The sequence below is a fragment of the Drosophila eugracilis genome, unplaced genomic scaffold, assembly GCF_018153835.1.
Source record: "Drosophila eugracilis isolate 14026-0451.02 unplaced genomic scaffold, ASM1815383v1 contig_353, whole genome shotgun sequence".
Classification (NCBI taxonomy): Eukaryota; Metazoa; Arthropoda; class Insecta; order Diptera; family Drosophilidae; genus Drosophila; species Drosophila eugracilis.
Window position 1 is genome coordinate 1,528,182 of NW_024573209.1, and position 24,057 is coordinate 1,552,238.

The 24,057-nt window shown below is 41.4% G+C and overlaps 4 protein-coding genes across 5 annotated transcripts; 2 read left to right on the top strand and 2 right to left on the bottom strand.

Annotated features, from left to right (window-relative positions):
* Positions 1–84: 84 nt before the first annotated feature.
* Positions 85–3,785, bottom strand: LOC121530161 (multiple epidermal growth factor-like domains protein 10). Of its 2 annotated transcripts, none has more exons than XM_041818640.1 (2): positions 3,511–3,785; positions 85–2,874 (listed from the first exon to the last, which is right to left on the bottom strand). In XM_041818640.1, the coding sequence occupies exons 1-2, from the start codon at positions 3,721–3,723 to the stop codon at positions 1,147–1,149; spliced, it is 1,941 nt and encodes a 646-aa protein (XP_041674574.1). In that variant the 5' UTR covers positions 3,724–3,785; the 3' UTR covers positions 85–1,146. The 2 variants fall into 2 exon arrangements, with proteins under 2 accessions (XP_041674574.1, XP_041674573.1); XM_041818639.1 differs by lacking the exon at positions 3,511–3,785 and adding an exon at positions 2,944–3,208.
* Positions 3,786–4,443: 658 nt separating this feature from the next.
* On the top strand, positions 4,444–6,586 carry LOC108105815 (probable cytochrome P450 28a5). The gene is given in 7 exon segments (XM_017212556.2): positions 4,444–4,625; positions 4,627–4,697; positions 4,757–5,003; positions 5,074–5,178; positions 5,246–5,792; positions 5,858–6,124; positions 6,241–6,586. Coding segments are annotated over 7 exon segments (1,518 nt in total). The 5' UTR covers positions 4,444–4,508; the 3' UTR covers positions 6,405–6,586.
* Positions 6,587–6,923: 337 nt separating this feature from the next.
* On the top strand, positions 6,924–10,090 carry LOC108105814 (multiple epidermal growth factor-like domains protein 11). The gene is given in 6 exon segments (XM_017212555.2): positions 6,924–7,164; positions 7,230–7,332; positions 7,475–7,530; positions 7,597–8,509; positions 8,581–8,880; positions 8,882–10,090. Coding segments are annotated over 6 exon segments (2,151 nt in total). The 5' UTR covers positions 6,924–7,099; the 3' UTR covers positions 9,596–10,090.
* On the bottom strand, positions 9,650–20,747 carry LOC108105813 (leucine-rich repeat-containing G-protein coupled receptor 6). Its single transcript, XM_017212553.2, has 14 exons — positions 19,588–20,747; positions 18,527–18,598; positions 17,773–17,916; positions 17,288–17,431; positions 16,590–16,661; positions 16,441–16,512; positions 14,969–15,037; positions 13,692–13,829; positions 13,480–13,620; positions 13,347–13,412; positions 13,144–13,287; positions 12,714–13,081; positions 10,792–12,567; positions 9,650–10,745 (listed from the first exon to the last, which is right to left on the bottom strand). Exons 1-14 carry the CDS (start codon positions 20,115–20,117, stop codon positions 10,429–10,431), a joined length of 4,053 nt encoding a protein of 1,350 aa, XP_017068042.2. The 5' UTR covers positions 20,118–20,747; the 3' UTR covers positions 9,650–10,428.
* Between the last annotated feature and the right edge of the window lie 3,310 nt (positions 20,748–24,057).

Sequence of the window (24,057 nt, forward strand, 5' to 3'; positions counted from 1 at the left end):
GTGGTATTTGTAGGGTATTTTTTAGGTGTATGCTGGATTGCTTCTTTTAAAAAAACTTAAATATGCTATCCGATTTTGAAAATATACTTTTAGCAATATTATTTATTTATTTTTGATTTATTATATTAATATGAGTGCTACATTGTTAAAGTCGTAAAATATAAAAAAGGGTTGATTATAAGTTTATATATTGCCCATATGGTCACTATTTCTTAAAATAATTATATGGTATCTTATTGTCGAGCAGCCTTCCACCGCAAAAACCTCGGGATGTGATAAAATGTAGAGTAACTCGACTTATATACTTTTTACTAATAATCCTGCTGACTCAAGGGATTTTTGTGAATATTTTGGGCCAATCTTAAGCTTATGACAAATACCAAATTTGGATCATCCTAAGGCAAAGATAAGAGACCAACAATAATTTTTGTGAATGTATATTGGAATATTGTATTTTATAAAATAATATTTAATATATTTCATAACATTATATATTTTTTAAGAAAAATGAACTTTATTAACTTTGAATGTCAGTTGGTTATAAATTTATTTCAGAGTTTAATGAGGTATGCTATAAGAAAAATCAGGGTAGACCGCAATTTGCGAAAAGGATAACATCGTATCATCTCGCAAAATATGACCAAAAATGTACTTTCTAGGTTTAAATATTTTTCTTGGGAATTAAAATACAAAACTCAACGAGGTATAACTTTTACTAAATCCAACTAATTGTGGGTTTGCTATGTGAAATATACTGATTTTTACGGCGGAAAATCAGGGTCGACCAAATATCGCGTTTTTGGAAAGTGGAAACATCATCTAATATTGTGAAAAATGGCCAAAAATTTAAATGTTTAGCTGGGAATTGAAATACAAGCTCAACGAGGTATAACATTTCGAATTCAAACTATTTTTGGGTTTGCTTTGGAAAATTTGGTCTGAAATCTAGATAAATGAAATTCCATTAAAAGGCGAATGTTTAACCTGCTACGGTCAAAATATTAACATTAATTGGAAAAAGCAACGTCAATTTTTGTTTTATATAAATAAATGGTTGCTTGCTATTATTTTATTATGATTTATTTATGTAAATAAAAATAGGATAGGTTTTAATTGGATTAGATTAGTTTTGGGGAAAAGATGTAATCATTCAAAATCATTTTCATAGATGGCTTCTTCGGCTTCATTGTTTCGCCTGGAGTTGGAACGTCGATAGTACTTGGAGGCCACAACTGCAATTGCCGCACCAAGGATAATTCCGGCACAGCATCCCGTTATAACCATCCATTTTGAACTCGATGTTTTGCCCTGAAGAACTCTGCCTTCAGCCTCCGACTTTTCCTTTTTGATGTGCGGCATTTTGCAGACGAAGCGGGTTTCCTCTAAGCTATTATCCTCACTACTGTCTTCTTTACAAACCAGTTGACCACTCGGTAGATCGCAGTGACAACTATCCAAATTGAGGCAGGGTTCGTCCTCAGGATCCACGCAGACCTTGGCACATTTGGCCGTATTAAAAGTACCCTCATCATCATACTCGATCCAGCACATACAGCCCCCAGTACAATTTGAGTGATGCAAGATTCCGGAGGATGGTGTGTATATTGTTGAAGGTGTTGTCGAAAATATAGAAGTTGTGGTGCTGTCTTCCGTCGATTGAGTTGATTCTGTTGTAGATTGCGGCTCACAGATCCCGTTGGTATTCTCATAGCCCGGCCAACAGCTGCACTCACCTGGTGCCCTACAGTTGCCATTTAAGCAGGCTGGCTGACAGACGGGCTGGCAAACGGAAGTTGTAGGATTCAGACTGTCTGGCTGATAGCCCACGTGGCAGATACATATATTTGGCGCCACACAGTCTCCGTACATGCAGCCGCTTTCGCAGATCGGTTCGCAAACAGTTTCGGATTCGTCCTTAAAGCGATATCCTGGATCACAGGTGCACTTATTGGGGCTAGTGCATTTGCCATTAACGCAGTGAAGCTTGCACTGCGGCTCACAGATTTGATTGGGGCCCATCAGGTAGCCATTGTTACAGGCACACTGTTCCGGGGAAAAGCAATAGCCATTGATACATTCATTACTGCATTTGGGCTGGCACTTGTTGTCCAATCCCGTGACCTCATGGCCAGGGTAGCATTCGCACTTATTGGGCGCCACGCAGTGCCCGTAATCCGAGCAATCTTCCTGGCAATGTGGTTCACAGCGATTGTCTTTCATCACATAGCCGGTATTACAAGTGCATACATTTGGACTAGAGCAACTTCCATTCTCAGGACAACTGATGCAAACGGGTTTGCAGTTCACACCTCGTTCATTGCCGGCATATCCATCTTCACATTCACAGACTCCAGGCTTCACACAGCGGCTATTGGAGCCACAACCTTCCTGGCAGATGGGTGAGCACAAGCCTTGTCCATCATCCATGTATCCTTCAAGGCAAGTGCACAAATTTGGCTCTTTGCAATATGCGTTTAGTCCACAATCCGGTAGGCAAATTGGCTGGCAATCGGTGTCATTTCCCTGCTTTCTATACCCAGGTTCACATTCACATTTCCTAGGCTCGGCACAGAATCCATGATCTCCACATCCCTCGGGGCAAACAGGCAGACAGCTTTCGGTCGGGGTGCTTCTATGGTAGCCATTTAAGCAGCCGCACTTTCCGGGACTCTCGCAAAATTCATTCTTGCCACAATTTCCACTACAAATTGGTTGGCATTCGGTGCCGCTGTAGCCCTCGTTGCAACTACATACTTCGGGGGATGAACAGAAAGCGTTGGATGGGCATTTGTTAGTGCAGACAGGCTTGCAGTCATGGGTGGGTCCCTCGTAACCGCGACAGCAAGCGTATGTCGGCACATATCTATAGGCCACCTAGAATAAAAAAGAAATATTGTATACACATTCACAATCAGATCATTTTGATCTAAAAATAAAAATTACTTGGGCTTCCCACTCAAATCCTTGCCTATAACTTGTCACCCAACCTTCGTAATATGAATAATGCTGATATGGCACCAATTTAGTCTTGAGAATTTTATGTGAATATGGAACTTTTTCAAAGTTACTGCAAACACTTCCGCCGTAGTTTAGCCAACCCAAACTTAAGCCAATGGTCACTGCCAGGCATAAAAAACGTAGTAAAACGACAAACATTAAATATATAAATATTTTGATTATCTTCGGCAACTGCTCTGCTCAATGATTCTTAAAGTACTGAACCCTCATAAGAAGTGTTCTTTTATGAGTTGTTTTCTCTTGTATTTTTTGATAACAGATATGTTTATAAAGATTTGGATAAGTACATCCGTTCTTCTAAAAATGTATCAACATAAGTAGCTCGTAAGCTATATTATTCCACTAAACTTGTATACTTAAATAAAAAATGGAAATAGTTGCGCAAAAAAAGAAATTGAGTTACTGAATACTTTTATATTTAGTTAAAAAACAATTCATTATACTACCAATTTCAGATATACAAGTCTTCTTTATTGTTTCTTTTTCACTTACTTCATCTTGATATGACCATTCAGGGCGAGTTTTTGTTTGATAACCAAACCACATGGAGTACGACTGGTAAGGTACCATTTTACTCTTGTAGACGGTTCTCAGGTACGTAACAAACCGCGAGGAATTGCAAACATGTAGCCCCTGGGATTGAACGTAGGTAACGAATATTATTAATAGACCTAGGCAAGGCCAAAGACATCGACACTGTGTCATTATGGAAAAATCACAAAACTTGTGAAATTCCGCTTGGCTATCTTTATAAATGAGTTCGGTATAACGTTCCAATTCAACTGAGCTCTCAATATGAATATATTTAATTTAAGTTCCTCGAAGTTCAGTCGCATCCGTCGAGATAAACTGCACTGCATGAATATAAGCTTAAAAGCTTTTAATAATCTATTTTTTCAGCTGTATATCCTGCCTATCACATTAGAAATAAAAAACCGGAAGAAAAGCAAAATTCATACATATTTTTTTGCAAACAATTAAAATATTATATAGTAATGGTATTCCTCTTATCAACATTTTGATAAACCTTAAAGTACTTCCCTTACAGTTTTTATAAAAATAGTAATTTATAGCTCCCTATTGGGATGGAGCAACAAATATATTATCGCTTAAATCGCATTGCTTGGTGAATTTCATATTGGCTAACCGGGTTGCAACAGCAAACTTTTTTTAGTAACAAGATCGTAAATAAATAATAAAAGCTTGATATGAAAATTGACCGCCTGCAATAATGATTAGCCCTTATCATTTATTTGTAAGTGCTGTTCGAGGTGTATTTTTGATTAGAACGCTCTCTCTCTCTTGTTTGTTTCACGAATAGCCCCAGGTATCTCAGTGAACAATTCATTTGAAAATGAAAATCTCTCTTCGGTTCCCGAGTATGGAATTCCATGAGCAGCAGCTACAAATAGAGCTCAATTTCTGGTGTCCAAACAGATGCCAAGCAGAGTTCTTCGCGCGTGGAGGCATATATTCTAACGCTCTCGAAAATGATTTTGATTACTTTGACCCTGCTTTTGTTTGTGGTGGGGCTGCTGTATGCTGTTTTCATATGGAACTACGATCACTGGAAGAAGCGGGGTGTTCCGGGTCCCAAACCCAAGATATTTTTGTGGCAACTACCCAAGCATGTTTACTATGAAGAGACATGCCGTTTACGATCTGGACGAAATATATAGGTAAGTTCTACAGAAACAAAGATTACTCAGAACTGTGTTTTTTTACTAATCACTTGCAGGAAGTATAAGAACAAGTATGATGCAGTGGGCATTTACAGCGCCCGTTCTCCGCAGCTGCTGGTGGTAAATCCCGAGCTGGCACGTCGAGTTTTTGTTTCCAACTTTAAGAACTTCCATGACAATGACTTTTCTAAGAATTTTGACGAGAAAACCGATTTCATTTTTGCCAATAATCCGTTCACGTTAACTGGTGAAAAGTGGAAAAGTAGGCGGGCAGACGTGACTCCTGGTCTAACAATGGGACGGGTGAGCAAAGAATCCAACAGCGAGCCTTTAACATATCTATAACTTATAGATGTCAATTATATATTCACAGATAAAGACTGTCTATCCGGTGACAAACAAGGTGTGCCACAAGCTGAGCGAGTGGGTGGAAAAGCAAATTCGTTTGGGGTCTACCGATGGCATCAATGCCAAGAATGTAAGCTGGCAGATAATAATAAGTATAGTATAAAATAAACCAGTTTTTTATTGATTTGAACCCATAGATGAGTCTGGCCTTTACCTCTGAAATGGTCACCGATTGCGTTCTGGGTCTGAAAGCTGAAAGCTTTTCGGACAAGCCAACTCCCATTATGCAGAATATCAAGGACCTTTTCAACCAGCCCTGGACTTTCGTGCTATTTTTTATACTGACCACCACCTTTCCATCGTTGAGCCACTTGATTAAGCTACGATTTGTACCGCTCCATGTAGAACGATTCTTTGTCGACTTGATGGGCAGTGCAGTAGAGGCACGTCGCGCCCAATTGGCGAGCGGAAAGCAATTTGAGAGGTCCGATTTCCTGGACTACATCTTACAACTCGGAGAGAAGCGAAATCTGGACAACCGCCAGTTGTTGGCCTACTCCATGACCTTCTTGCTGGATGGGTTTGAAACGACAGCCGCGGTTCTGGCTCACATGCTACTCAACTTAGGTCGTAACCCGAAAGCCCAGGAGACTCTAAGACAAGAATTACGCGCCCATCTGAAAAATGGTATCATTAACTTTGACAATCTGAACGATTTGCCCTATTTGGATGCTTGCTTGCAGGGTGAGATATACAAAGTTATAGGCAATGATGCATTTTGCTAAGTTATTTGAACTTTAAAACTACAGAAACTATCCGCCTCTTTCCGCCCGGATTCATGTCCAACAAACTTTGCACTGAGTCCCTCGAGATCCCCAACAAGGATGGCCCTAACTTCATAGTGGAGAAGGGTACCACTGTTGTGGTACCGCACTATTCCTTTATGTTGGATGAAGACTTCTTTCCTGATCCTCAGTCTTTCCAGCCGGAACGATTCATGGAACCCGATGCAGCCAAGACGTTCCGGGAACGCGGTGTCTTCATGGGCTTCGGTGATGGACCACGTGTTTGCATTGGTTAGTAGAGAAATTAATACAACTTGATGAAATTTGTTTGAGCCCAAAGTTTATTTGGCTCTGCTTGACAGAATTCATCAATTTATTTTAATAATAATTTGCATTTCTTTTTGCAGGAATGCGATTTGCAACAACACAAATTAAAGCAGCCGCTGTGGAACTGATCTCAAAGTTCAATGTCAAGATTAATCCCAAAACCCGCAAAGACAATGACTATGATCCAGGCCTTATCATCACTAGTCTTCGTGGGGGCATTTGGTTGGACCTTGAAAAGCTTTAGAGACTCAATTACTTCCCAACTCACTCCCCTTCAGTGCGACAAAATAAATGAGAAAATTGATTGGGGCAAGTTTCCCAGTTATTTATTACAGTACATATATAGTGCGATAGCTGAGCTGGGAATTGTTTGACTTTGTCTTTGTTATTTTGTGTTTATTAATAAATATATTTTCTGTCATATAAGTTTTTTCTGTTATTATGTTATTTTAAAAATTTCAAATTGCTTAAAAATTTGCGGAACACATTGTTAGTCATCGCTGTAAAAAACCATCAAGTATTGAAAATATGTAAACTTGCTAATACAGGCAATTGAGATAGTCGAGCTTAGTCACAACCTTAATTCGATTTAAATAGAACGATAAGCAAATCGAAAGTTATTTATTTGGTTAATTTAATGTTAAGGATCTCCGGCGAGTGGACTGCACTTGGACTCGTATCGCGATCTGTGGGGCTATTGTTCTCCCTGCAATTGGGTTCATTAAACACATATGAATATAACGCATGGGTATCTGTCCCATATGAATGGCGATAGAGAGAGGAAAATAATACGTTTCAATGATAAGCGCTTAAGTCTGACTTACTTGTCCATGGAATCCATGGAAAGTCAATTGGCTGATCATTTGCCAAGCTTAACTTAAAGTGAACAGTTGATCGAAGTCGTTAAGCCGAGAATTATTTCTACAATTAAATGTCAATATGTTCGTCCTTGTGTTGGTTTTAGTAACAGTTCTGCAAGTGCAGGGCTGTGTAAATCGTGTTCCGTGAGTAAAAATCTTTGAATTCTAAATGTTTTCGATTCAAATTGTCTTTTGTTTCGAAACTTAAGGGTCGTTAAAATGCGTGGAACTCTGGTAACAATGCGTAAAAACCAAAATTCAGCCAACTGCACTACAAATTGTGGACCTTTGGTGGGAAGGACCAGAACCGAGGTGAGTTTATAAATAAAACGAAAAAGAAATGGACGAGGTTTTATGTATAATTACGTCCTCGAAAAATATTGGTAAGAATTAAAATATAATATTAATACCAATGCCAAAGAAGAAAAATTTGAATTTATTCTCGTATTCTTAGACCTATATGGGCTTCCATGATGTCTGCTGCGATGGATATATACGAAATGAAGAGAAGTAATAATCCGCTATAAACATTAAGTCTTTAAATTCCTGATTATGATGAGTTCATTTATTCCTCAGCGAGTGTGTACCACAATGCAGAGATTGTGGTACAGGCAAATGCATTTCGCCCAACGTGTGTTTGTGTGACAAAGGATATGCGAATCGCCAGGATCGGGGTCACTGTGAGCCGGAGTGCAGCGAGTCCTGCGTGAACGGAAAATGTGTGGCACCGGACGAGTGTGAATGCCTTTCGGGACATCGTTTCGTCAATGGCTCCCAAACGGAATGTGAAACAATTTGCGAGGGCTGTGGTAACGGACGCTGCCTGGAGTCGGGAAAATGTCAGTGCGACCCTGGCTATCAGTGGAGTCAGTCTCTTAAGAAATGTGAACCCATCTGCCAGGACGGCTGCTACCACGGCAAATGTATAGCACCCAATGAGTGTCTCTGCTTACCTGGCCATGAACAGCGTTTGGGTACACCGTGGATTTGCGATCCAATCTGCTCGAGCGGCTGCGCCAACGGCAATTGCGTGAATGCTGAAGAGTGTAAGTGCAAGGTGGGCTATGTCCATAAGGAGGACAATCTCGCCTCGGGGTGTGAGCCCTTGTGCAATCCTTCCTGTGTGAATGGCACCTGCATCTCGCCTGACCACTGCGCCTGCTCCGAGGGCCACGTTTTTGCCAATGGATCACACCATGTGTGCGTGCCCAGCTGTCGTTCCGGATGCGAGAATGGCTTCTGTAGCGCTCCAGGACGCTGTGAGTGCCACGAGGGATTCGAAAAGCTTTCGCCGCATCGCTGCACGCCCACCTGCCAACCCGGATGTGGGCGTAACGCCCACTGTACCGCTCCCGACACCTGTGCGTGTGACGCCGGCTACATCTTCGCCAACGGCAGCACCACCGAGTGCGAGCCCTTCTGCCCCAGGAGCTGCCGGAATGGGATATGCACCAGTCCAGGCTTTTGTACCTGCTTGGAAGGCTACCAGGTTAGCAGCATTTTAATATATAATTTTTTTAAATTTAAAAACTTATTCTTGTCGTTACTGCTTTCGGCTAGGCTCTCCTCTCGTTCTACTGTGTACCAATATGTACCAGTACCTGTATTCACGGCAGTTGCGTGGCACCCAACGAATGTCGCTGCTTCACCGGCTACCGACCAAGTGCCACCCTAGGATCGTATATTTGTGAGCCTATTTGTAGCCAGGACTGTGGCCACGGTCGGTGCATCGCTCCAGATATTTGCCAATGCGACTTGGGCTACGCCAAACGCTGGCCCCGTGGTTCTTGTGAGCCCCATTGTCCACTGAAGTGCATAAACAGTCACTGCGAAGGATCGGGACAGTGCCGCTGCTACGAAGGGCTACAAGCTAAGGCCAGGATCCACCAACATATGTGATCCGGTGTGCTCTCCGGCATGTAGAAATGGCACCTGCGTGGAGCCAAACAGCTGTGCTTGTTTCGATGGCTACGAGGACACAAAGGTGTCGTACGAGTGTGTGCCCACCTGTCGACCAAGGTGTGAGAATGGACGCTGCTCCTCCCCAGGACATTGTGAATGCAATCCTGGCTATGCGGTTACCAACTCTAGCGAGCCAAATTCATGTCAACCCCAGTGCCGTGAACAGTGCATCAACGCCGAGTGCCAGTCTCCGGAAAAGTGCGTCTGCCTACCTGGTTACCGATTTTTGAAAGACAGCAGCAGTGAGTGTGAAACGATGTGCTCTAAAGGATGCCGTTCCGGCCAAGAATGCGTTGGTCCTGAAGTCTGTGAAGGCGAAGGCTCGATGATTATTAGTACACCCAGCAAACACTTGGTCTTTCACTGGTCCATGTTCATCCTGGCCATTCTGCTCTGCCTGGCCTTGGTAATGATACCCCTACTGGTGCTCAAGGAGTTCCAGCGACGTCGACGAGGAGGCGACAAGCAAAGATCCCGACTCATCGAGAACCCTTCATATGGAGTTGTACAGGCTAACAGCGAGGAGGCCGACAATGAGTTGGGAATAGGTCGGGGGAGATTAGCATTATATCGAATATGCCCTGTGAATTTTCCTTTTAAAGATATAAACTAAATGGACTTTTCAAAAAATAGATATAGTATCTTATACTTCAAAATCGAAAGGCAGTTTTCTGTGTGTGGAAATAGTTTAATTTGTATTTTTATGGCTTTGTTTCGTTTACAATCGAATTGTTCGATTAAGTTCTACACCGAAGGATGCTTGGCATCTTCGAAAATAATACACGCATATATAAATATATATATATATAGTTATGCTAAACATTTATGGTTAAAAGTTAAGAATGTACTCTACCGTAATAAGTTATGTAATTCATAATACTCTTTGTCAACTCTGGCCAGTTTCTCAAGTTGTTGTTAAGGTACATGGTTGGATTAACTAAAATGTTTCGTTATGATTTCATAAATGTAGTTAATAAAAATGTAAAGTAAACAAAAACAAAGAAACTAACTTAATGATTTTTAACTAATGCATAAATTTTGGATAAATGAAGTTTAATATTTATCTACATTCGATTTGCCTAATAAAAAACTTCAAATTCAACAATAATTTAAGAAACTGGACTTGTGACTGATCCTTTGAAAATGGTTATCCTTTGGGGTGATGTATTAATTCAAATGGATCCTTATCTTCGGTGTGATCTAACTTAACAAATTGGCTACTTAATGCTATAAGTATATTATATTTTATATGCCTAAAGCGAATTTTGTTTATTTTTTGTCTTTACTAGTCTAAATGCCAAATCCTTCGACCAGCCCTCATCCCCTACCCATTCACACCCCGTATACAATCTATGAACACAGTCAGCTTTTGTCCTGTTCCCTTGACCTTTACAGAAAGGTCTCCCGGTTGCCTTTTCCCAATCTCCGCCAGCTCCAATCCCAACATCATGGTGGTGCATCGTTAGGATCTGGCGGAGGTTTCGCCGGCTGCAACACTACTGGTGGTGGTGAGGTCGGTGCGGTGGTGGGAGCAATGAGAAAACCACTAGACGCCCCAGGAAGTGGCATGCCCAGAAAAGCTGCTACTCCAGTATTGGCCGAGTCGCCGTCCTCCATGATCACCGAACTATCGGCCGCTGATGGTATGGTGGGCAGGAAACGCACTCCCAGGCGAGGAGGCGATGAGTCCTCTTCCTCCTGAACAGCTTCCTGGCGGACCAGTCTTGGTTTTACTGCATCCAACTGGGCTTTGCCATTGTGGGCTAAAAAATAGTGATTTATTTTTGAAGTAGAGAAATCTATTTTTACCTATTATCGACGGCAATGGTGTGCTACTGCCGGCACTAGATCGTGATAGCCGGAAGGTTGAAGTGCTGGCTGTGGTGGCCGAGGCAGAAGAGTCATTTCGGGAGCTCGACAAGTTCGAGTCCTGCGACGTTTTCCGCGTGATCAACCAAGCAGAATGTCGTCTCCTTCCATGACCGTGTTGATGACCATGTGGGTCCAGCATCTTCAGCGGCATGCTGCAGTTACCTGGCGGTATGGGTGCAGAGGATGGAGGACCATGCCGCCAACTAGAGGATCGTGAGCTGCAGAAGTTCTCGCTGGAAATGGAGCTGGCTCGATTTTGACGTTGCTGACGCAGTTCAGCGAACTGATACTGATACGGATTGGCGGCGGCAGCAGTATAAGCTCTCTGTCGCCTTTGTTGTGGCTGCCTTCTCTGTTTACGTCTCCTTCTACTTTCTCCACAGCAGAATGTCCTTAATCTTTGCCACAAACTGGGTGTCTGTTCCATTTTGTGCCAGTTGGGCATTTCGCTGGGCAGCATTCTAAGACACCGACAGCCGGGCGGATGTGCCGCAGCTGGCAACAATGGTGGTGGGAGTTCACCCCTCTTGGTACGCCCCACTGCCCCCCGGCCACCCTGTCCACCACCTCCCACAACGCGGGATTCCTCGAAATGTTTGCATAGCGTGACACAGTCCTTCTTAAACTGTTTGGTCATTATGGCGTAGAGGAAAGGATTGCAGCAACTGTTCAGAGGAAGCACAAAAACCGTAAAGATCTTTGCCTGCTCTAGCGAAATTAGTTGGAGTCCAAAGATGGCGGTGATGGAAAAAAAAGCGATCGGCGACCAGCAGAGGAAATCCGTAAAGACCAGCAAAGCCATCCTTTTGGCTATGCGTGAATCATTGGTATTCCATGCTTGGCTACCCCTGATCGCCCAATACATCTTCAGATAGCATCCCATTAAGGTAAGGAAAGCACATCCATTGATGAACATCAGTGAGATCACATAGGTCAAACTGGCCGGTCCAGTGGTCGTCTCAAATGGCAGGCACACGGCAAACTTTCTGTAGTCCGAAACTCCCAACAGCGGCATCAAGGCCATGATCAGTGCAAAAACCCAGCCAACACTCATTATATAACCAGCTTGCCTCAAGGATAATCTCTTGTTGAGGTGTATAGCATGGGTGATGGCATAATTTCGCTCCAAAGTAATCACCGCCAGTGTGTAAACGGACAACTCAGAGCTAAGTACGGCGAGAAATCCGGACAACTGGCAAAGCAGAGACATCTGCCAAGGAATGGCGAACATTCGAAACTCTCCTAAAGTCGCTGCATCCACAATAGCCAGGATACCCAGGTAAATTCCCATGAAGAAATCGGCAGCCGCCAGATTACAGACTAGAAATCTTGGTACATCCATCTTTGACCGCGAGCAGAGAAGCACAAAGACCACGGTTCCATTTCCCAAAAGGGATAGCAGAAAAACCACCCACACTCCACACCTCAATGTCCACCAATCGAAAAGATCAGCGCATGGCAAAAAGGGTCCTGGCATTGGTAGGCACTGCACTGATCCTGGTTGGAAGTCCTCGGTGGACATGCCTGAGAATAAGCCTGTTCCAAAGCCATATCCTGTGCCAGGACCACTCACGTCGTGTTCCTCAAAGTATTCCTCCATATAGCTGGTGGCGATTTGGCCTCCCGTTTGCGATTGCAGCTGCTCCTCATTGAAGTTGACAGCCGTTTCCCACGGATCGTGCATGGCAGCACCCAGCTGTTTACTGAGATTGTCTAGAGGAAAAGTCATAATATAAATATTTATGCTTAAAAATAGCTTTGGTAGAATAGAATAACAATTTTTTTAAAATTTAGATGGATAATTTTTTGTGGTATTTAATAATTTTTAAAGGAAAACTTCTTATTAAGCTTATACTCACGCATTTGTGGCCAGATATTCATCATGCTGTTGTTCCACAAAGTCATATCGAACTCCGCGTCGGAGGGAAAGAGAACGGCCTCCTGGACCTGGGATGTTTTCTTCTGGGCAGACATGGCCACCAGCGGAAGAAAAGCGCAGCAATGATAGGCATATGAGAGTATTAGTGTTTGGATCCGTGGAAAGGTGTCTGGTGGAGGAAAAACCCTAAGTTTTGGATTGTTAAAGGTCTTTAGGTGGAGCAAAGCTCGCAATCCCGATTCGGGTAGCTCCGGGAAAATGTTGTTGCCCAAATTGAGATCCTCGAGGGCTGTAAAACCGGAGAAGGCTTCCTTGTCTATGTGGGAGATTTCATTGCCCTCCAGGTCACTGTGAATACAAGAAATAAATCTTAGCTGTCTACGAATATTTCTTTAAATATATTAACCCACAGCAGCTGGAGCTTGGGAATGCCCTGAAAGGCATCTTGGGGCAGTGCCTTGATTCGATTGTAGGAGAGCAACAGATCGTGCAACTGCTTCAATCCATTGAAGGGCTTCCCCTGAATTGTTTCAATTTGATTGCTCGATAGATCTCTGCTTTAAGAATTATATATGAGATATATAAAAGGATTCTCAAGTAGGTTTAAACTCACAACAGCCTTAAGTCTCTGCAGCTACTTAAATTTGGGATGCGTTTTAGGGAATTGGTTTTTAGTTCTCTGTGAACAAAGTGATTACATAAGTTACAGTTCAACTTTAACCCAATGTTTATATTAGTTTACTTACAAACTCTTCAGTCTTGGCGTTTGACGGCATAGATTCGTTGGCACCTCCTGAATGCCGGCACGATCCAGTTTCAGTATTTCCAGGGCATGACAGGCCTCAAGTTCAGGGAACGAGCGCAAGGTTCGCACATCCGATAAAATACTGAAAAATCAAGGACTTGAATTTTCCTGGCACTTCGAATTGTGCCAAAATCGACCCTGTGAAATACTTACAGCTTCCGCAACTTGGTCATTCCCCGAAATGCCCCTGCCGAAATGGTCGACAGGGGATTGGCTCTCATGTCCAGCATTTGCATGCTCCTGGGCAGTTCCGTGTCGTTTATCCAGCGCAGTCGATTGCTGGTGATGGAACTGAAGGGTGGAGGGTGGCAGAAATTTAATAAAAACGTTTATCCAATGCCAAGAAAAGTATCTTCGTGATACACACTGCTGGCAAGTGGCACTCGGTTGCAGCTGCATTTAAAAGTCAAGTTTTGCAAACAAGCCAACAAAGCCAAAAATAAACTGTGACAAGAGCATACTTTTGGGCGCTCATATTGTTAACGTCTTTTTGTGTTTCTTGGCCGACATTTGGGGGTAAACGGAAATTGTAAAGTGTTGGGCAGACAGAGTTCACCTAGAAAGCAAGCTGGCATCGGGAAAATTAAATTATCAACAAAAAATCATATTTAATTTCTTGACACTTTAAATTCCCTAAATGAAGTTCCCTTTAAATTGCATCTCATTGTCTAGAAAAATCTTTTTGTTTATCTCTTCCTATTTTGTTGCACTGACTTGGCTTGACTCCTATTCTTTTCCGAGTGAAGTCAACAAAACACAGACGCTTTCTTGGTGCTTTTAATCCTTTTAAATTTGATTTTTTGTTTGTACCACATCCACATTCACATACAAACCGCACACACATGTCGACGAAGTGTTGGGATATTTTCTTTGCTTCTACATTCGTACAAATTTATCTACCAGCTTAATTCCCCAATCATGGATGCACTGGCTCTGGAGATGCAGCACAGCGTGGCTTTTATCGCAACATTTAACATGCTCATAATTATCCTGTTTACCAGAAATTGAATTTCCTTGGGGACTTCTTGCAATCGCAAACGATGTCAGCATTGCCATGACAGTTGCCACGGACCGTCTAGATGTTGCCATGTTGCTGTGTGGTCTCCTTTTCGAGTTGCTCAAGGAAGTGGTCGTGTGACAAAAACAAAATGCAACTTGCAGTTCTTTCGGTTCTCGATTCGTGGCTGGCAGGATATGGAATAGAACCAAGCTGCGGCTGCGACTGCGGCTGGATGTGGCCATAAATTGGACAAGTAATGATGCGTTATGATTTTTGGTTTCCGCTTGTTTGCCGCCCCACAAACTCGGAAATGTCGTAGCGAAGTCAACAACACCACTGCCAGTTGCAACTGCCATTGCTGCTCCCCGCATACTACTTTGGCTTATATTTGTTGAACACCTGTGCCTTCTCGTTTATCTGATATACTTACAGCTCCTGCAGTTGTGACAATTTGTTGAGACCCTCGGGCAGGCTGCTTATTAAATTATCGTCCAGCTCTCTGCAAAAAGGAAAAAAAAACCAAACATACTTTGAAATACATTTCTTGATTTCGATTATAGAAATTGAGTTGCAAATTTTTGCTCTCTCATTTTATTTTCCTAAGAAATTACAGCCATTTGAATGACTTTGTTTGGGGGTCAGTTTTTCTACGTGACATCACGTAGTTCTTAGCGGTGGATTTTCCATTTCCGATGGGGTGCCTCCTGGTAGAAAATGCAAATTTATGCGCGAACATAAAGCTTTCGGGTAACTGCATTGATTTCAATTATTTATTAAATTTTTAGGTAACCTTGGTAATGGGAAGTTATTACGAAGTAAACGTTTTTAATCGATTTAACTGTCTTTTTCCTCAAATTAAACCAAGCTATTGTTGACCTGTTTTCCCTTTTTCTCTTTAGAAACTTCGATAACCAGATGCTAAGAGGGGACTGAGAACAACAGATGCTTTTACCACCAACTTTCAATCTCATTTTCCAACCACATATGACCCACTCTGACTCCACTTTGGGTGGGCGTGACTTTGTTTCCATAAATCTAGAAGCAAACTGCAGTATGCACACGGAATATTTCGCTCATTCTCGGTGAATAGTTAGATTTACGCGTTGCACGGGAAAAGTTTTTTCACTTTCACTTGATGCATTCCTCGGAAGGTTGGCCACGCCTCCACCTTAGCTCTGTTCGCAAAAGAGAATGGGACTCTGTCAGCCACAACATAAATTTGCATATTTGTCTGCTGCCAGCGGTGGGTGGTGGGAAAATATGTGGATGGAGGATAAGGAGCCGGGCCAGTGGAGCGCTTTTTTATGTGCCCACGAAAAAGCATGCAGCGCAAAAGCCAAAAATTTGCGGTAAACAGAAGCGCAGAACGTCAACGCTGGCGACGACAATTTAAGCTGTCGGATCCGAACCAAAGTGAACTCAACGCGCAGGATGGGGCTGAGGAAATAAAGAAAAACGAAAAGTTTTCCACGATTCTGGTGTAAAATTGAAATTTATTCGAGCCGTGGCCGCAAAACGGATAAACACCATTTCCACTTGCCACTTGTGCTCGGTTGAGGTATTATCGCTTTTTCCCTTTTAATGGGGTAAATCGGATTGCAGATTAAATATGTGAGATTTTAATGAAAAAGATACACAACAGCTCTTAGTTAAATATAAACCTAATTTTTCCCCAGGTAGCTTATATTTTATGCCTTATATCCACTTTTTTTTCACCTACAAATTAGAGTATTCAAAATTCTACTAGCTACTGCCAAAAAGAAATCATTTTTCTATTTGTTATCAATTGCAGTTTTGTAGGTCGCTTGGGTGTCAGTGTGTTTATGTCATGTGTGTGTTTGGGCTTCCTGGATAAAGTTCTTAAAGTATTTGAAGTTTTTTCGCATCATTCTTGCTACTTACAAAACTTTTAAGGCGGTTAAATTTTTTAGAGCTCCCGCGGAGATTTTCATGATTTGATTTCGTTTCAGTAAACTGCAAAATAAGAAGAGAAATGAATGCTTAAAGTTGGTGCACATGAATATGGCTACCAGGAGACTTCAATTACTTACAGCACGATCAAGTTTGGCATTCGTGGAAAGTCCTCGTCGTTTATTATTGTCAACAAATTGCTGCCCAAATTGCTGTCGATGGTTGAAGTGGAAGCAGAAGATAGAAATTATGAGCAATCGCATGGTTTTATGATCCCCTAACTTTCGCTTATAATTCAATGCCATTTTGTGGCTCAAGTAAATTTTGTAGATTAAAAATGGTAAAACTCTTGGAATGAAGGAAGTTATGGGGTCAATGCTCGATGAAAACATGCACATAAAATTATTATTATTGTCTGTGGTTAGTTTATATGGGATTTATTGTTGAATGTCTGTTGCTTATATTGGGTATTAAATCAATTGTTTTTCAAATTAAAACATTAGCTTAGTGCTTTTGGCTTGTAAGCCATTTTTCTAAGCTCATAAATTAGTAAACATTTTCAAATAAAATTATTGACAATACAATTTTCAATTGCACCCACAAATTAATTAAATGATGAAATCATTAGCCTAATTGGTTTGTTTAGTTCAACACAAACCTTCACCAAAGTGCATGCCAAAACATAATAAAACATTTACAATGCGCCAGCAGCAACATGGATTAAAGAATCAAAGTAACAAAGTTTTTGGCCAATTTACTTGGTTACTAATTTTTCAGAACATGCAGGATAATAATTATTTGTAAAAATGAACTCTTGAAGGCAAGTCAAAGGGCTCACAGTGCTTCGAGCGTTCTGAGTCCGGCCAAGGCGTTCGTAGGGATTCGATAGAAGAGATTCCCCTCCAATCGCAAGGTGCGCAGTTTCTGCAGGTGGCCCAGACAATCCCCATCCAGGCTGACCAGGGCGTTACCATTCAGCTGTCTGTGTTTTTGTAACCATTGCGAAAATATCAAAATAAAACGAGGGGGGAAAAAACAGCACAGAGAAGCGTAAAATATGAGAAAATAGCGTGTAATTGCTCGACGAGTGCATGTGCGAGTGGCACTGTGGCAGTGTGGCAGTGTGTTTGCCCGAAAAACAAACAAATTCATCCGGCTGAGAAGTCCTCGCTGCTGTGCTCCTACATCCTCTCCGGCGATATTCTCAACTTAATTGCAGTGCTTAAAAGCAAACATAAACGTCCACGTACACTCAAGCACACACACACTTACATCAGGGGGCTGTCTTTGTATTATTTTAAACATTTTTCCTTGCATACTTACAGGCTGGTCAGCTGAGCAAGTCCTTGGAACGACCGCGGTGGCAAGGACTTGAGGCCACAGTTCTGCAGGCTCAATCGTTTCAATTTACCCAGGCCATAGAATGCATTGGGATCCATATTAATGATGCTATTGTCGGACAAAGTTCTGCAAATAAACCTTCCCTTGGTCAACAAATATTACGTATATAAGCGGCATAAAGTCAAACTAAAGTCGAGTGTCGTTGGCTAAAGTGCAGGAAATTGCAAGGATGGCAAAGGCGGGAGTAATTAATCGTGCCAACCCGCTGAAATATACAGCGTAATCAAGTAATTTATATTACCAAGGGGCAGGACCCAAAACCAGGAGTGTGGGGATCTGCGGTTTGGTCAGGGTTGGGTTAAGGGTGTAGACCGCTGTGATTTTTTCTTTTCTGGTATTTTTTTTTTACTGATGGGTTTGCTGTGAAATTGAATAATGAGTTGCCATGCCCGGCGATGGCAACTTTGACTGTTGAAATGACGAAAGTTTTTATATTGTTGTCATATTTTTACTCTTGTTGCTGCAGTCCAGCACAGATTAAAATGGGGAAGTTTTGCGGTTTCTAAAGTACCCCAAGGGAGCTTGGGTGTTTTTACTATGGATTAATTTGGACTGGGAAGGATAATCTGGACCATGAATGAAATTGGTAAATATATCATTAATTAAAGCCACCATAAAACTGCTGGACTGAACAATTCCCTTTACATTTTGACATCAATCAGGCATTTATACTCACAGCTCCTCCAGATTGGGTACCATAAAAAATGAGTTTGCCTCCAACTTGGTTAGGTTGTTGTTGCCCAGATCTCTGTTGGTGAAATGAATGACAGAAACAAAACAATAAACAAATTAATAACTGTATTGAAGCATCCTCGATGCCAACATTTCATCTATCAGTAAGGCAAAGAGAAAACATTTGCCATTGCCATGAATTGAAAACGAGGCTTAAATGATTGGTGCTAGGGGGAAAACTCAGTGGGCCATCAATCAAACTGGTAATGGCATAAAAACATATTGAGCTAACCCTGAGAGATCCTTGCGCAGCGGAAAATGGCATAAAAATGAAGATGAACCGCCTGGCAAGGGAACAGTTTTTCAGAGATTCTTTGCCATGCCAACCAAAAAGCTTTTGGCCAAATCCGAAGATTCACATTGAAAGTGAAGGTAGTATTTACGTTTCAAGTGATTTTAATGGCTTATGACTGGTGTCTCTGAGCGATGCGTTAATTAATAAATTATTTATTTATTTATGGACCGTTCGAGTTGGCCATTAATCAGTTGAAACTTTGGCTAAGCCAAATGCGGTTCCCAACTCCTTTGAGAGAGCCCGTCGGCGGCAAGAAAACGTGACTCACATACGTGAGCAATAATGGTCAAGTTGACGCTGATGATGACGACGCGACGGTGACGATGGCGATGATTGCGAAACGCTGCACAACGTGGCGTATGTGTAATTAGATTAAACCGCATGCCAAAATCGTCCGAAACCGAATCGGACCGAAGACTGCGAAATTTACTTGTAATTATGCGATTTGCGGAATTCCAGCAGCGGAAAATGGTTCAATACTTCGTACTGTGAGTCGGCCTAATCGCTTAATAAGGGGAAGTTTTGGAATTATTAATCGTTTAATTAAGCAGCCATTGTGGTGACATAGCTTTGGAGATTTGACTAATGGGAAGCTATTGACTTGAAAGGACTTATGTTAGATTATAAGACTAGATTATGAAGACTACTATATTGAATTTTATGGTTTTTTATAGTTCTAGAAGCTGTTAGATGTAGTTGGAAATACTTACAGGACGACCACCTCGCTGGGCAGGTTAACTGGAACAGCCAGGATGCCAATCCCACGGCAGCTGAGCCGCAGGACCTCCAAGCTGCCGCTGCAGTGACAGTGCTTTTGCAGCCAGCGTTCACAAACGACGTGCAGCGTACGTTTGCCGCCGCTGACATCGGAGGTAGAGACAGTGGACAGTTGGCTGCCATGGTACTCCTGCAAGGACTTCTCGTACAAGATCTGGGCCTCCCTTTCTGGATCGGCCGATGGCAGCATGACGTTCTCCCTGATGCCCGAGGGCGTGGCAGTGGCCGTTTTCGAGGTTATATTCACAGAATTTTGTTCGTTGGCTTGTTGATGTTGCTGTGGCTGCTGCTGCTTCTGCAGGTGTTGCAGATGTTGCTCCTGGCGATTAGATTTGACTGTAGAGGGGATTTTTTCTTTGGTTTCATCATGGCCATGGCCCAACGCTGCTGGTAGCAAAAGCATTCGGAGCAACAGCAGAGAGCAGAGCGCCAGGCGCCAGCTCCACCGGCAACGCGATGCCATCGTCGCAGTCGTCGCTTTTGTTGATTGATGCTGTCAAGCATTTGTCATTTGATGACAGTTTTGTGTGCGATTCGTTTCTCGCTCATGATTCTCGGCTGCCGTTGCGGTTCCTTAAACTTGGCTCAGCTCACTTCTCTTGCCGCAGTTCGAATTTATTTCATTCACTTTGCATTCACTTTCCGCTTCAGTTGCACTTCATTGTTTTTTTTTCTTGATATCTATATATATATATGTATATATTAAACGACAGCAAATGGAATTCACTTTGATTGCTTGCGTTTTTACGCTTAACGTGGCTCAAATGCAGCGGTTTACCAAGTTATCGTGGTGATTGATGCCGTCTAAGGAGATGCGATAATGGGGTGTCAGTCACGGTTCTTAAACTATTATTTATTGGCTCTTTAAGGTTAATGAATGCTGTTATTTCTATCACCACTTTGTGGTTAGTGACTAATGAACTCTGTCAAAAATTTAATTTGAAGTACAAAAATATCTTAAATAGGATACAAAGGGGAAATCTTTTCAACTTGTATGACAATACTTCCTGACAAAAAAAGATTCTATCAAACAGCCTAACATATCCTGAATGTCGAACTTTTTTGTCACATTACCCTCATCATGGCAGCATAAAATAAAGTTTTTCACCCCACCCAAACACATAACGTACAAAATTAGCCAACAGACCATCAAACACTTGATATAAACAATGGGCCTAAATCACTAACTGGCCAAAACGGGCATGGGCACAGGACCGAGCCTTGTTCCTGTCAGAAACAAAAGGCTAAGAGCAGCGCACACACAAAGCTGATGAATGACAAATTTGACACAGAATGTTTCCTGCAGAATCCGTGGGGCAAGGCCCATTTTTCCCCACTATGACCGAGTCATAATTAATGAGTCTGTTGACAGTTTTAGATTTGCAATGGGCTACAAAGTGTTGACGAATCGCTTTTTTATATGTAGTATGCCAAACCAACTAAATGAATCTTAACTTCACATTCTGCGCGCCCGAAATGTCACTGTGTGATGTGTTCAGGGCAGGATGAGGAAGGACAAAAATATGTCCGAAAATAAAAGAGATCTCCCAGCACGAGCCACTGGCAGTAGCGTCTTCACCTCCACCCCACCATCGTCGCAAAATCGCTCACACTTTTGCCGGATGATTTATGGCATGTTTATGTTCCACTGACCTCGCAACTAGCAACCGAAAAACAGCAACAACTGAGCGGATAGTTGGGCACCACGGAAACGTGGCCCGTGGATATGGAAAAAAATATAAGAAAAGATGGGGAAAATACTTGACAATGTCGACTTAAAGATACCTCTATTTATACAAACGTTTTCGTATATTTTTACTTATGTTTAAGGAAATATAAACCAGTTTACAGGTAAAACAGTCTAAATTGATTTTAATTTTACTTATAGATCTCAAACGATATAAGTTAGTCAAAGTAAAAGAGCACCCTAAGACTGTAGCACATAATGTCCAAATTCCATATACCCTTTTGAAATCTACAAGTTAGGGTATAAAAATAGCACGAAAAAACCGCAAACGATGACGACGATGATTTCAATTGCCTCTAATCGAATCTGGGGAGTATTTTATGGCCCTGCCCGTTTCCATTCATGAATAATAATCTGTTTCGCTCCTCTCGCCGTTGCTAATTGTAAACAAAAATAATTGATTGTTATTTATTTACTATGAATATCGATTATAAACACTCCGATATTTAGTATCTTTTATGCGAATTTGAAAGAGTTTGTGCAGGTTGGCGACAAGGTGATGAAAATGACTTCATAAACTTCGATTATGAAATTATTTGTTCTATAAATGGAATCTGTTAGGCATTTATAGGACTCTATATAATATAAAGATTTTCTCTGTTTTTCGCAGCTTTACCTCTTGTTTACCCCTAGTAATAAGTCCCCGAAGCGAACTTTCAACCCTTGCCAGCGAAAAACTTTAAGCCATCTGCAAACGAATGGGAAAATTCAAATATTTACACCCTGAGTTGGGTGTGAAGAAAATGGAAAAAGGTAAAGCAAAACAGAAAAACAAAATAAAATGGGCGGGAAGAAAATCAAAACCAAAAGGCAGACAAATGCAAACACACGTTTTCCAGTTTAGGTTTGTTTGGCTGAAAACTGGCAGTCTGCTCAAATCGTTTTTCATAACTCCCGAGGAGCTATTCAAATATCCTAGGTACTACAAAATGCTCCTGGAAGTTGTTTGTTTTGTTTTCAAAAACTTTTAAAAGGGTTAAGTTTGCTCTTGATTAAAAATTCATAATGGAAAACTTAGCCAAGATTCTAGTTATGTTTTTGGTAGCAGAAATGATCATCAAATCGCTTAAAGAATTCAAATTTCCTGTTAATAAATAAAGGTTTAAACGGGCAGTTAATTGCATTTATTTTTGGAATTTCTAATCTCGTCCAAGTCAATCCTCCATTTCTAGGCATTTTAGACAGGTCTTAATTAACTAATTATATCGCTATTAGTCGCCTGGCTGATTAGTTGACATTGACTGGGTATTGTGACAGATCAATCTCAGTGTTTATCACATAATCGTTAAAGCGGTTTATCGCAATTTTCGCCGAGCCATGCAAATTTTCACAGTTGAACGATTGCCAAGTCAATCGTTTCGGTATTTTTGCGGATTTAATTGTCACACGATTTTGTTGTGACTGTGACTTTAATTGATATATGGTCAGTTGGCTTATAGTCATTGAGAGTGTGTGTGTGTGTGTGTGTGTCTTATACTTTTGGGTTTTCCACGCACTTCAATGCCAATCTGTGGACAACCCACATAACTCCACAGAAAGCTTCAAAAATTCATGAAAATCTCATAAATTTTTGCATTCACAGCGATTAATTACAAGAACCCAGACACTGACACGCCCCAAAAAAACAAAAATTGCGATCCGTAGATGTGAGTGTGAGCACGTCGGTGGGAAATATGAAAAATATGAAACCCGATATGGCAAAAGTTTAATTTTCTTGTTGAAAATTGCTTTTGACATGGAGTGAATTTATATTTCCCCAAAAACAGAGCGCCGGCCAACTCTCAACCTGAGAGATGCAAACTTATGTGGCTTGATGGAATCAATTTTAGCTCACTTGATATGTAAAAGAAATCAATAGTCAGCAGCACAACACACTCGATTGTGAGTGCGTTTTTTGTTTTTCGTATTTTTTTGTACAAGTGCACCTCACCAAATACAAAACTGGATTTTCAACACAAAATGCAACTTCAGTTTTGCCGCTGCTGTTGCATTTATGCTGTTTTACACTGACCTTGATTCATTGTGGGATATTTTCGATTTTTTGTTGCTTTTGGCTTTTTCGCGCTCGACTTTATTAATGACAGCTGTTGCATAATTTATTTAATTTTTTGGCGCGCTCGAATCTGTTTTAAGAGCAAAATAATTAAATGTGATTTCTGTTTAAGGAGAAAATCAATTTTCTACTCAATCGCCAAAGGAGAAACGCGGCTGATGAGTATGAAATTTAACTAATTAAATAGATTTCTTAGCTATTTATTTCTATCTTATAGTTTCAAGGCTTTGCGATGCAGAACCAGAATAACTCTTCTAAATAATTGGCTGAATATAAATCATTAATTGAAACATTCTGAACTTTTCATCATTAATCCAAATATTATTATAAACATTTTGAGACCATAAACTGGCAAAATAAATGCCATAAAATGTGGTTCTTTTTTTAGACCTGCCAAACAATTATAAATTTGATTTTTCCCCAATCAAACCAGAGGCCACACCAAAGTTCACACCTTCCAGACTTTTATAACGTGGCCTTATCCCACTGATCGGGGCACTTATTGATCGCTTTGATCTCGGGGCTCTTCTCCTTTTTGGCCCATTGTTAAGATGCTCACATGTATTTTGCGATGTTATTATTGTGCGGATTGCTGTCGAATCG

Coding starts and splice junctions, on each gene's coding strand:
- LOC121530161 (XM_041818640.1), bottom strand. CDS start 3,723: ATGACACAGTGTCGATGTCTTTGGCCTTGCCTAGGTCTATTAATAATA. Junction 2,875..3,510: donor AATGGTCATATCAAGATGAA/GTAAGTGAAAAA, acceptor TTTTTATTCTAG/GTGGCCTATAGATATGTGCC.
- LOC108105813 (XM_017212553.2), bottom strand. CDS start 20,117: ATGGCATCGCGTTGCCGGTGGAGCTGGCGCCTGGCGCTCTGCTCTCTG. Junction 18,599..19,587: donor CCCAGCGAGGTGGTCGTCCT/GTAAGTATTTCC, acceptor TTTCACCAACAG/AGATCTGGGCAACAACAACC. Junction 17,432..17,772: donor CTTGCTCAGCTGACCAGCCT/GTAAGTATGCAA, acceptor ACAAAAACACAG/ACAGCTGAATGGTAACGCCC.